This window comes from Triplophysa rosa, linkage group LG2 (genome assembly GCF_024868665.1).
Source record: "Triplophysa rosa linkage group LG2, Trosa_1v2, whole genome shotgun sequence".
Lineage (NCBI taxonomy): Eukaryota > Metazoa > Chordata > Actinopteri > Cypriniformes > Nemacheilidae > Triplophysa > Triplophysa rosa.
The window spans coordinates 6,481,857-6,496,143 of record NC_079891.1 but is presented as its reverse complement, the minus strand read 5'-3'; the positions used below and the strand labels follow the sequence as shown (position 1 = coordinate 6,496,143).

General features: G+C 37.7%; 1 protein-coding gene across 3 annotated transcripts in view; it reads left to right on the top strand.

Annotated features, from left to right (window-relative positions):
* Positions 1–8,766, top strand: part of drd2b (dopamine receptor D2b) — a 47,332-nt gene extending 38,566 nt beyond the window's left edge. For 2 of the 3 annotated variants that reach the window (XM_057323846.1, XM_057323856.1), the window contains 5 exons: positions 673–809; positions 1,188–1,387; positions 4,862–4,948; positions 7,294–7,621; positions 7,728–8,766. In XM_057323846.1, the coding sequence (XP_057179829.1) occupies positions 673–809; positions 1,188–1,387; positions 4,862–4,948; positions 7,294–7,621; positions 7,728–7,924 (949 nt within the window). In that variant the 3' untranslated portion in view covers positions 7,925–8,766. The remainder of the gene's footprint in view (positions 1–672; positions 810–1,187; positions 1,388–4,861; positions 4,949–7,293; positions 7,622–7,727) is intronic. The other variant, XR_008961918.1, reaches the window with a different exon arrangement.
* Positions 8,767–14,287: the final 5,521 nt, after the last annotated feature.

Below are 14,287 nucleotides of genomic sequence, written 5' to 3'. Positions count from 1 at the left end.
ATGGAGTGGATGAGTATAGGGGGATGAGAGGGATGTATTATACATTCACTTGTAAAAAATATTGATGGAAAAATGAGAGATGCTTTAAAGACCCTATGAAATCAAAATGAGAGTATTGTGATTCCATGTGTTAAGACTAAGAAATTCTTCTTCGCTCTTCAAATAATTTAAACATTTATGTATGGAGTTATGAGGTTTTACTAGAAGTTTAAGGATCCAGTTGAGATGCAAGGTTTAGTCACAATCTCTTTCAAATACTTTTTATTAGTTAAATATTAACCTCCAGCAGATGTAAAGGGTTACCAATAGTAATGTTTTATAAAAACTACAAATTATAAGGATATATGAGGTTTTTGTCCAAAAAAAGTCTATCAGCTATTAAAAAAACAAATACTCCCATACATCCAATCCCTACTTCTAGAAAATGTCATAATAGGAAGGAAAACAGTGCTTGTCAAGACAATTTTATGGGGTCTTTAATGCATTTGCTTTACATTTTTTCGGTCATTTGCACTGATATAAGCACAGCATTATAATAAGAAAATCCCTAAAGCTTTGGAAAGATAATTCCAAAGACATCTGGTGAAGTGTTTCTCTTTCTTTTTGTCTGTCTGAATGGCACCCCCCAACCCCATCCCACTCTTCATCTCCTTCCCTCTGGGCTGCTCTCAGGTACACAGCTGTTGCCATGCCGATGTTGTACAACACCCGCTACAGTTCCAAGAGAAGAGTCACTGTAATGATCTCCGTGGTGTGGGTGCTTTCTTTCGCTATTTCCTGCCCCCTGCTGTTTGGGTTAAATAACACAGGTAATAAAATGTACAATGTGCCAAGTTCCTATTGAAATGAATGAGATCATGCCGCTGCCGGTGTAAATGCAGATTAAGCCGCTTGGGAAAAAATTAAAAGTTTAAACTTAAATCTGTGCCTGTTTTTCACCTGAATGTGGACATGAATACAATTTCAGAGATTATATTTTGATGAAGAACCCATGTGCTATGCCTACAGATTCACACTGTTGTCATAACCTTATAAATTTTACAGTATGTTTATAATCTAATTGTAATCTAGAGCTAATTTGCAATTGTTGTGGGAAATGTGGCACAGATATATTTGCCGGTGCTCCACTGAACTAATTACATTTGCAAAACATAATTGATTGTGCGTCCATCTTTATCAACCCTCAGCTACGCGCGACGGCACCGTGTGCGAGATCGCCAACCCTGCCTTCGTCGTGTACTCCTCCATCATGTCTTTCTACGTGCCCTTCATCATCACGCTCCTCGTGTATGTACAGATCTACGTTTTCCTCCGGAAGCGTCGTAAACGGGTCAACACTAAACGTAGCTGCCAGAAGACGGACGCTAACGCTCATCCCCCTCTCAAGGTGATACGCACCACAGGGGAAGCTACCCTCAGGGAAAATACCCAGCATTCCCTGCTGGTGTCAGAGTGTTTACATACAGAATTGCCTAATTGCCGTAAAATATGGGGTACAGCTGTTGATGTTAATTATAGAAATACTAGGGGAATGCCAAGACCTGTATAGGACAGGATAACTAACAGTGGCCCCAAAACCTTTTCTGAACTCTGTCCTATATAACAATCTGTATTGCTCATTTGAAGCGGTGGGTGGTAACTAAAAGTAGTGACATTAATAAAGTATAATTTGCTTTACAGCCTGACTGTAGTTTGGCTGTTTTAAAACAATGTAGCTTTCACAGTTACAAGCTACTTTTGATAAATAGTTTAGGACCATAGCCAGCCTTTTGGAAGGGGTGGACCTTTTTGGTCGTTTCCCCCCACATTTATTATTTCATTTTGAGGTTCAAATACTTGTATGCCAGAGGTATTCAATTAAAGTTCCAAGAGGTCCAGTCTTCATATTTTCCTCCAAACGCAGGTCCGGACCATATTTTAAAAAAATAAATAAATATTTAATCAATTTAGCCCAGTTGGATATATACTGTATATAAAATATATTTCTATATCCACACAGTATGTATGTAGGCTACTGTATGTATGTATGCATTGTAGGCTCTGTGACTTTATAGGGGAATGCCCTCTTAATAGAAGTCTGATAATTAAAATTTGTAAATAAAAAACTACTGACAAAATACAATTGTAATGAATAAAATGTAATGAATGAAAATGCTCTCATCATAAACAGAAAACTAATTTACTTACTAAATTAGCCTTTCCATGCCATTCATACCAGAACTACTTCTATAGTTAAACAATTTCCCAATTAGAATGTTGTTCCTTATCAAATGTAACCCTACTTGTGAAAACCAGCAAAAGTCTTTTTACTGTTTTCTACATAAAATCATCAGAATATTCTGTGAAAATATAACAACAATATCTTCAATATTGATTGAATAATGCCATTTCAAAGATTGAAATCTTTGACGCTTGTTATCTAATAATTAATTTGATTATGAGACTTTAGCCTGGGTTTTCACTGCATCACAAATGTTTACATGCTGATCAATAATGCTAATGCTAAATGTAGATAGAAACGTTATTGTCATGAAATATCACAAATCCGATTGAAAGGTTGGAGACATATAGCAAACAGTAAACAGGCTGACAGATACAAATACTTTATTATTGCTGCATTTTGTTTACTGTTGTGTGTCAATTTACCAGCTCTGCGTGTCTGCACTAGTGTTGTTAAAATAAGCACGTGTCTGCTGCTCTCTTTAGTGGGCGAGAAGCAGCGTGCGCGGAGCGGAAATGGTTAAAATGAAGCGCATTTGGCGCTAGGCTAGATAAAGATATTAGAGGATATAGCGGCAAAAGATCAATTACATAAATGTTCGGAAGAGCGCGTGTGATGTGATTCTCTGTTGTGTAGACGCGTGGCTCAATTTAAACAACTGAAATAGTCAAATGTTTTAAATGGTTTATTAGTCTATGTCTCGCGGTCCGGATGGAACGAAGCAAAGGTCCGGATCCGGCCCGCGGTCCGCCAGTTGAGGATGACAGTCAGCAGACTGACAGTTGAAGGGGATGCTCCGCCCAAGCCGTCTATACGTATGTCATTTGTGATGGATAGTCATTACAGGAAGGAAGTGCATTTTCAGATTTTAACTAAAGATTATGAGGGCACACAAATTTAAAAAAGAAAATGATCCACATTGATAAACTATTTACAATAAACACTACAATATTTCATGAAAAAATAGGAATTGTCATTTTTAATTTCACTGGGACTTTAACTTCTGGACCTTTGACAGTGAGGGGTGGGTCATACGAACCACAAGAACACCACCTGGCTACAGGGCCTGTAGTTGTATTTTGCATGCATCGTTTTACAACCAAATTCTCTCTCTCTACATATGAGTTAGTTTGTTCTGATGGTGCATTTAAAGTAAAAAAAATGTGATTTGTGAGTTTCAATTGACATTTTGTATCTTGTTTTTTTGTAGGGGTATATTACATAATATTTTATTTTTTAAATGCTGTCTGTTTGTCACCATGTTCCTGAATCAGTTAAAGGGATTTTTCACCCCAAAATTAAAATTCTGTCATCAATTCTGTCCTCAGATTGTTCCAAACCTGTATACATTTCTTTGTTCTGCTAAACACAAAGGAAGATATTTGTAAGAATGTCAGTAACCAAACAGATCATAGTAGGGAAAATAAATACTATGGGAGTCAATAGGGTGATGAGATCTGTATGGTTACTCTGTTCTGCTAAACACAAAGGAAGATATTTGGAAGTATTCAAAGAAATTTATACAGGTTTGGGTCAATCTGAGGGTGACAGAATTGTCATTTATACAAGTTAAACTATGGTGTTTGCTTTTGTTTTGCATGACACTACAGTTTCAAAGTAATATAGCTTCCTCAACATTACACAGTTGTTTAAATTATTATGTTGAATTTAATTACAATAGAATTTAAGCTACAATAATATACAGTATAAAGTAGTTGCCTTTATAGGCATGCACATTATGGAAATGAATGGTACACTCTTAAAAATAAAGGTGCTTAAAAGGTTCGACAAAGAACCATTCAGTTAATGGTTCTTTAAAGCAGTGGCAAACCTTTTCGTTGTAACGCCCCTTTATTTAGGGCCCCCCAAATAAGCATTTAACTTAACTAGAATACTAGTCTTATTTTTCTGTTGTTTGATTTATGATAAATCTGTTATCTGTTTGATAAATTTATGATAAATTTCTATATTTTAAAAAATGCCTGTTACACACCTTTGGAAAAAGTACGGAATCTCTGAACCTAGAACGTATACAGTATCTCACAGAAGTGAGTACACCCCTCACATTTTTGTAAATATTTTATTACTTTTCATGTGACAACACTGATGAAATGACACTTTGCTACAATGTAAAGTAGTGAGTGTACAGCTTGTATAACAGTGTAAATTTGCTGTCCCCTCAAAATAACTCAACACACAGCCATCAATGTCTAAACCGCTGGCTACAAAAGTGAGTACAATTAGAAGCTGTGATCTTTTTGAAACATAATTCCCCGTACAATCCATGTGACAGAACAGAAAACAAAAGAACTAATTATTCTTAGCCATGACCTTTGCATACCTATATCGTTGATTTCTTGCACCAGCTGTTTTAATGACCACTTTGGATCAATGAGTTCAGCCATCCAAGGTCTTTTTGTGGTACTTACAAATTACTGAAGCAATCTCTTTCTCGTTCCCTCTTTTAGTACTGGAAAGCACAGGCCATTTCGCTAAAGTGCCGCGCTTCGGCAGAATTATTTGCATTGTGTGTCAATCAAGAGCCACCAAATATAACTGCAAATGATTTTCATGGCCCCACGCTGCCTTCGGAGTTGACGTTAACCACACGCTGAATCAAATTCTTATTCTTTGCCGCAGGAAAAATGCACTCATCCTGAAGATGTGAAACTGTGCACAGTTATCATAAAGACCAATGGGGGGTTGCCTGCCAAAAACAAGAAAGCAGTAAGTCTCTTTTATCCAGACATGAAAGTTATTTTGAAAGAGTATTAAGTGTTCTTGTTGCTGAAAGCATAAAGCGCCACAACATTAGCACCATTACACATAATCTATCACAGTGCTATAGCTAAAATCTAAGTACCACCATATCTGTTTACGAAGCCTTGACAAATTAGTCTCATTGGAATTCTTCGGTATTCAGAAGTCTGGATCTAGCAGCCATATAATAAAAGTACCTTTGGATCTAAATTGACATAACACATAGACAGAATCTAAAACACATGCATACACAAGAAATGTACAGATATTTGCGAATCCTTTCAGGTTCATTAAACAGTAAAATCATTGTTCGTTGAATGTCATCACATTTATTTAATATTGTTTATCTGTTATTAATTTGACAGTAGAATGGTTTAAGCACATTAACAAACACACATAATGAGTGTTAATGTTAATGTTACTCTTAACAATATTGCCGGTCTTTCACATTTCATTGAGTTTTGATGATGATTAAATTCAGCCATACAGTTAATCACTTAGTCGTTGCTACTGGATATGTGGTTTTCTATACTTTTATGCTGTGTTTGACATTGGCTAAGTTTTTTAATCTTTTTTTATTTATAATCTATAAAAAGTGGATCCTACATCAATTTATTAGGCTTGCCAAAAAAAATTAAAGACTCATCGTTGCTTAAAGCAACACTAGAGAACTTTTGCTTATGGTTCCCCCATGTGGTTGATAAGCACAATTGTCTGTTATCAGTGTCGTAAATACTGTCGCTGTATGAGCTTTCCCGTGGCCAGCGCAATTCAGATGAATTTGTTGACTTTGTTGACTAAGCAGAAACCACTGTTACATCATGTCACTTTATAAATTGTGCATGTACTAAAGGGCTCTTTTGGCCCCCATGGGGTATACTACTGGGCTATACATATAGCTCCAAACTAGATTCTGATGTAGTAGCTGGTTGTTAGCCATTAGCGCATAGCGTGCTAGCTACATAGCAGCTAGTGTGCTAACGTTAGCTACATAGCACATTTGCAGTCACCCAAAACACAACGCATGGACGTGAATGTGTTTAGTAACCAACGAAAATAATACTTTTCTGTAGTTATATTTTCGGAAACACACTCGCAACCAGGCGTTGTGCTTTGTGTAATTGGTGCAATCACTAATTTACACTCAACTCATGCCTAGCATGGTAACGATAGATACCGATAACATTAGTCTACATGCATGAACTAAGGAATCTGCATCTTTTGACCATAAAACCTTTATTGTGGTTTGGCAGTCATCGTTTACAAGCATTACACTAAATTCGTGACGAGGCACGATCATGCTACGTTAGCTATTGAGACCGGCAACATAATATTCTCTCTCGTCTACCTTATGGTTATGAATTGTGAACCAGTAACGTTAGTGCGCCAATAAACAACCTGAGCACAGCCTAATAACTAATAAGCTCAAAAGTAAGAAAAAATATTTTAAAATCCAGTAGCAGGAAAGCTAGGTCTCCATCTGTTTTGCAACCCATTGCCTCTTGCAGCTTGCGCCACCAAGTGTAAGTCCATCAGATATTGATTCGTGTTCAGGCTCGTCTCCAATCACTCTTTCTTCTTTTACTTCCTCCGACAAAACCCTCTTTGGTTTCTTTGCTGGCTCTGCCCAGGCTACGAGTAAAATATGTGATGTATGCCGTGAAGCAGGTCGCACTCTTCCGCGAGTGTGGTTTGAGCAGCTAGGAGGCTGCTCAGGTAGCAGCGGCAGTAGAATTTGTCCCGTTAAGAGTTGTTCTAACTACAGGTCGAAAAACTACATAGTGTTGCTTTAAATCTCAATAAATTGTCACTGAAATAACTGTATGCAGACTTTGTTGCATTTTCATAGTATTTATTTTTAGGTCACTCATCAGTACAGTATAACCCTTTCATGGAGATGCTTGCTTTTGTATAATTTTTCATTTATTTTTACCTACAATTTGTCTGATTTTCTGTGTTGTTTATATCATTGTTGGACAGGCAGATTACAGTTGGATTACTGTGAGTCATATATCACAACTGTTGGGATATAGCTGGATTAGTGTGACTGAGTCATGCATCTGTGTTGTCAGCCTGCCTGTGTTAACAAAGCATTTATTTAGCAACTACTTCATATATAAATAACTAATGAGAGGTCATAAGGTCACCAACTACTGTCAGAACCAGTCAGATTACGAATTACCTTTCAAATATTTTTACAAATTGCATGTGCAATTTATTTTGAAATGGCAATTTTTTACATGCATGCTTATATTCTTTGACCTAAATTTATGAGGTGTGACCGTACAGTATAAGTAATTGTGTCTACTTAGGTATTGCAGAAGGGCGGTGATGTGGGGGTGGACACTGTGAAAAGCACCAGTCCTCCAGAGAAAACGAAGCTGCAGTCCACTTTGGTCATTGATCTGCTTGCCAACCCAAGCCCCAGCCATGCCTCGCCCTCCCACGATGAATGTCAGCCATATGGAGATGAGAAAAATGGGCATGCCAAGGAGTCCCCTAAAGAAGCCAAACCAGTTGAAACCGAGGCACTGCCCAACGGCAAAACGAGAACCATGGTGACACCCAAAACTATGAGCAAGAGGAAGATGTCCCAGCATAAGGAAAAGAAGGCCACTCAGATGTTGGCTATTGTTCTAGGTGAGGTGATGATGCATTTAGAAACCGTTCCCTACGAAATACATCAAAAAAGTTTCAGACTGATGCTTTTACCTCAGAATACCTAACCTTTGTTTTTCAATCGCAGGTGTTTTCATTATTTGCTGGCTGCCGTTTTTTACTACTCACATTTTGAAGACTCACTGCACAAGCTGCGTGGTGCCGCTGGAGATGTACAATGCCTTCACTTGGCTGGGATATGTGAACAGTGCAGTCAACCCCATCATATATACTACATTCAATGTGGAGTTCAGAAAAGCTTTCATAAAGATATTGCACTGCTGAGGATATCATTCACTTCACGAGTAGAGGAGATGGCAGGTATCCATTCAGAGGAGGTTAGTGCCATCATTCAGCCAAGTGTGAAATGAAGGATTCACAAAGACAGAAGAACTTATTACAGAAAATGGAGCTTTCAGTGCTGGTTCAAATGAATGTAAAAGTAGAGATTTATTTGTGTGATTCCATCATTTAAGTCTCCAAAGCCCTCAAGCAAGGCTGGGAGTGTATGTGTGAATGCGTGTGTTCTCTTTGGATTTGCAGTGTGAATGTGCTATACTGCGGGACTGAAGAATTGCTGCAAATTTGAGCTGATTGAAAATTGGACCTTGCCACAGAGACTTGAAGCGTTTATGCAAGAAGTTTCCTGAATGTCATAATTACATCATTTCAACGTAAAGATATACAAATGGTTCAAAAAGCTCAGTATTTATTTATAGAAACTAATCTATTTATTTCTTTGAGAACGTATGAAGGCAGAACTACAGTAAATAAACAAATGGAAATATAAATAAATAATAAATATGATTTATGATTTTATAAAGAAAAAACATGAAATGAATGCCTATGCCAACTATGAGGGACCATGTAAATAAGAATTAGCTGAAGACTTTTAATGAAGCCCATGACAAAAATGATCATGCATGGTACATCAAATTAAACTGCAGCCAATGTATGTCTTCTGTACTGTTGTGTACATCAAGAATACACAAAATTATCTGCGCTTTATTTGAAATTGTGTCTATGTTTCTCTGTCTAATGCTCTAGTATGTTCACTGAAATAGGTGTTTGATTTGATATGTGACAGTTCATTTTTGTGTCTGTCAAAAAAATAAAGCACAACCCATTTGTGGAAAAGAATTACAACTCATGATGAAAGGGGTGATCAGTTTTAACAACGTCATTTATATTCACAACTTTCTGTCATTTTAACTTTAAAGATTTTTTTGCCATGGCCTCCAACACTACTAACATTTTATTTTCTATACTTATTTCAGTGGAGTGCTTTATAATATGGGCTAATGGTCATCAACTGAAGGTTACAATTGCATTTCACTGTTTTCTTTTCAAAACAACACTGGCTCAGTCATTGGTAGAAACAATTGGGAATCATCTGTTTTGACTGTGTAGTACACATACAAAGACTATTAACTTATTTATTTACTGTCATAGTTTACTATTATACATAAAGAATTCGCATAAACATTTTCAATATTTTTTATTTTATCTTTTTTAATTAATTTGATATTTTATCTTAATAATTTGCTAAAAACAACGTGACCACAAATACCCATTTCTTTTTTTATGCAAATTTACAACCCAAGATGTAAAAATTTGTTCTTCAAGACACTTTTTAACACGAAGCCTTGCGTTTTTGATAGGGGTTTAATCAATAGTTTTATCAGTATGTTCAGGGGTTGCACCGTTGTACCGGTGCTATGGTAGCATCGCGATGCTAACGCTTAAAAATACCCCCGATGCCACTCTATTTTTAAAATGGTAGTAATGTATACGCATTAATGTTTATTTGAACACTTACATCTGCCTTTTTTAGTTTCTCTTCTAAGACTAGGACAGTGGTCGGGAACCTGTGGCTCTTTTCAAAAATCATGTGGCTCACCAGGGGTCTTACCCTTCACCAACATTTGATCGTTAAAAAAATCATAATATATATGAATATTTCAGGTTGTCCTGGCCAATACACGCATGCAGTTCTATGCGCAAGCGTCACAACACTAATCAACGTTTCTATGGTAACCTCTCTTGCGCCCACAGCCCAGATTCAAGCTTCCCAGAGCGCAAGGAGTTTAGAAGAGCGAGCGTCATGCTTTTATTGAAAGTTACGGCTCTTTGTGGCGTATGATACAGTCATTGCCTCTCTATGTAATCACATGTAAAAAGTTTTAAAAACGCACCATGTAGCAAAGTATCCGGTGAGCAGATGGAAGCAAACTGCGATGTGTCGATCAGTATGGATGCGCTGTGTTTAACTCCTCATATCCGTTTGAGCAGTCTTTCTCGCATATGAAGTCCATACATACATCTGTCAAGTTTGACAGAGGAGTTTCAATGCCGGTATGTAAGTGTTTTGACCACGATATTAGCAAGACGCTAGTTATGTTCGCTTTCATGAGATGTTGCGCAGGTGCGCAGATCGGTCGGCGCATGACATTAAGTGACAAAGAAATAGACATGTGCATAGCAAAACTTAATAGATTAAACACAACATATGCCTATAATAGGGTGCTTTTAACGTGTATCAATAAAGAAACGGATACATTTCCTGACCTGCAGGATCCTAATATCTACAACTACCTCATCAACTTTTCATTGTCCTACTCCGTAGTCTCTTTAAAAGCCCGAGTAGTAAAAATTGACGTGAATTTTGTAATGGATATTCAACTTTGGAGTCTGCCGGCTTTAACCTGCTTTGTCGTCATTGGGAGGGTAAGTGAACTGTGTTGTTAGCTAACGTAATCGACCCTAGCTGTCCTTGTTTGTAGGTAGCCAGTATAGCTATATCACTGATCTTGCAGGTTAAGCATTCCCAAAAAACTAAATGACCCTCCATTGAAGCCATGGGTGGTGGTCAGACACGATGGGGTTGTGTTAGGAGCCCACTGCGATTGCACAGCTGGAGTAGGTGAGTGCTGCTCTCATGTGTGTCTTGTTTAGGATGTGGCAGCATAATGACAGAGAGATAGAGGTGACGTGTAGGTTAGCACGTTTTATTGCTGTTAACCATTTAATCGTTTTATCGGGGATGCAGGATCCTTAGGAATATGATAAAATGTTGCCCTTTGCTTTCCCCTGCCTGTTCTGGCAACCTGGCGCACAGCAGCTGTCCACCATGCTAAAATAGTACGATTAGTAAAGTCTATACAGCCTAGTTTTAAATTATTGTTTGACCACTATAAATACCAATGCTACAGCCGTGCTAGCGCTCTCCTGAATGCCTGCCAAAATGGTGGAGTTCAGATTGCGTGACGTCAACCTCCGGAGCTCTATACTACAGTATTTGCTACAATTTATCCAGTTAATACTACAAAATACTGTAGTATACAGTACAATGCAATTTAATATAGTAATTTACAAAGTTTTATTTAGATCTGTGTATTAAGGAAATTTGTTTTATTTTATAGTTTTATAGATGGCACAGCGCCGCAATACTACTTACCATACTAATGTACATATTGAGTGAATAAAAACTCAGGCGTTGTGGACGGTGCTCTACTGTTGTATAAAAAGACATGAAATACAGTCATGGCTTTGATATTCACGTCAAAGGAAATGAATGTTCTGTGTAGGAGTATTAATAGGGGTCCAGCAGTGTTTGAAGGGGCAATCTAGTGTACGTTGATCATATGTTGGCTTTTAAATGGTGTGACATTACTTGAAAATAAGGCTAATGCAAGAAAAGGTCATTGTTTGACAGAGAGTGGAGATGAAAAGCAACTGCCGTTTTGGGTAGTATAAAAACACACTAGTACAGATAAATTATGTGAACTGCATTGTGGGCTATGTGGAGATATTCACCAAAACAACGTTGTTGTTGACAGTTTTGCTATGTTTAATCACCATAATTAGAATCAGAATCTTATTCATTATAAAAGTTTTGGAGTGCCATTAAATATGAGAGGGTTTTAATGATAAATTCATGTTCAGTGTAGAATGAGAATATGGTCACAGAGTCTTGTATGAGGGCAGGTGGGGGTTTCAGAAACTCGGCTATGATTAGAACGTGTGATGAGGCTAGACACTAAGACAGCTCATAATTACGGCCCACCATCGAAAAGTATACACCAGCTTTAGTGATGGATTGAAGCTAATTACAGTGGAGGCCTTGAAACTAAAATTGCTTTCAGCAGCTGATTATTCTCACTGATTATTGACAACTTCAGGACGTTCAATCAAGAATGCCTATTGCCGAATCTTTGATATATTGAATAAAAAGAGTCAAAGTTACAACAAGGGTTTAATTAGCAAATGAATTGCCAATTTTCTAATCAAGCGTCTTTTGAAGGAGGCGTTCTCTCAGATTTTGTTGTTGCTGGTGTTTTATACTCAGACTTGTGGTTAGGGTTTTTTATTTGCCTCTGACAAGAAGGAAGAATCCTAAAACAAAATATTAAATAAAGCGGAAGGCCCAAGCATGAAACGAAAACGTGAAGCCAATTCCATCTCCCCCTGGTGGCTGGCATTTTAGTTAGCTCTTATAACACTGATGTATGTTCAAGTGTTCTTATAAATTTTGGTTTTAGTTAGTTATAAGATGTTATAAAAAGGGGGTGTGGCAACACAATTTGTTCATTTTGCAATTGAGACATTGGGGAATATGGGTGGGACCTTGAGACCTCAGCTCCACCTCACGCTTACACAGTGTCTACACTGACACGACACATGGCTTGTTCTAATGGGATTGTCACGCCGCGCTGCATTCAGTGTGGACAAAATTTTTAATTATAATGGGTTCTAATGCATTCTATTGTCTTTTGTCGCATCCCGCCACATCCGGTGTAGACACGGTGTTACTACTGTGCAGACAATGGCTGCAAATAACGTCAGCGGCGCAATATGTCAGCGGCTATCCATATCTTTTGGCTTCATTTTTCTACATCGGAAGCAAATGGTAACGCATTGTCCACCTTTTTACAGTCTATGCTTGTGCCCGAGAGCAGCCACCCAGAACATCCTAGCAACCACATAGCAACGTCATAAGAAACCAACCATGACACCCTAGCAACCACACAGAAACGCCCTAAAATCTACCCAGAACACCCTTGTAACTGCATAGCAATGACCTGGCAACTACAACAGCCTAACATTGTTGCGTTAAGTTTAAAACAAGCAGGTGCCAGCAATTATCTTCAAAAATTTGCTAATTTTAGCTTTTCTTACTATCCTCTCTTGACTTAACAGGCCTTTCTGATTCGTAGAATTAGCCACTTGAACACCAATTGCAACCTGTACCATCACCGACCTGCCAGAAATAAAAGTGGTCAAAGCGTGTACGTACACATTAAGTTCTCAGTCACTACACGGAAGATATACTGTTTCCCAGCCTCGTTTATCACTCTCTCCTTACAAGTCATGGGTCTCTAGACATTTTACAGATGTTGGCCCAATGAAGGACTGACACTTGGTTCCTGTGCTTTTACTTTTTGTCAAGCTGTCCATTCCTCGAGATTTCACTGTAGAAGACTCAAAGCTCAGAAGACGCCACAGAGACAGACACACAAAGAGATAGAGAATTGTGCCTTGGCTCGAAGATGGTGCGTTTCTGCACCATTAATAGGAGATGTGAAGATCAAAGAATTTTCCCCAGTCAACGTCCTCAGAGGCTACATGCACTAACCCAATCCTCTAGTAATTCAGCCAATCCCTCTCAGGTCAATAATGTAGTGCCTCAAGATAAGTTTTTCAAATGACGTGTCAACTGCAGATTGTAATCTTTTAAACCTCAAGGCAAACAGAGACATGGAGAAGCTTCAGGAAAGAGACTATACAATATAGTATTATTTTTTATTTTTGTACACCTCATGAGATTAGGTGCGTTTAACCACTGGCTGTACCTGTAGATTCTCTCAGGACAAAAAAAATAAAAAATTAGATCTTGAATAGACACACTGTAAAAAAATTGCTGTTAAAAAGCGGCCAATTTCCAACAGTAAAATACTGTTATTTCAATAGACCGTTTAATCCTGTAGATTAATAGACCAAGGCCCATGGATTAATCCCTTTCTGTAAATTTGCAGCATTTAACTGTACACCCATTGGCGCCTGAAAAAAAGCAGCATGTGGGGGTGGGGATTTTTAACGCATCCCACTTTTTCAAAACAGTGCTGTAATCAAGATCACGTCACAGCTCGTCTCTTCCCAGATAGCAACAAATTCTAGGCCAAATTTGATTTAAATTTGGCCCTTCTGTCTTAATTCTGGCATTGTTTTTTTTCACAGTTTTGTGTGAAACAGAATTAGGCTCGTTTTTGGCATGAGTCTGGTCAGCCAGAAGAAACAAAAAACCAAGCAATAATTTGGCTACATCCTGGCTCGGTTAAGATTTGGGTCGGTTTTGGTTAGCCACAAAGTTAAAAGCAACAAAAACTGCCAATAATAATATCTTATAATATGATATTATTACTATCACGAAAACCCTTAGCAGACACATCAAAACCAATTTATATAAAATGAGGAATACAGCAACTAATTTTAAGAAGGCAAATATTTATATGATATTATATTATATAAAAAATTATATCATTAAAAACGATTGTAGATTTTTTTAAATATGATTTGTATGGGTGTTTTTTGTCACTGAATGGTATAGTTTTAGCATGAGAGCTGACTGCTTCGCCAGCTTTTTAAACA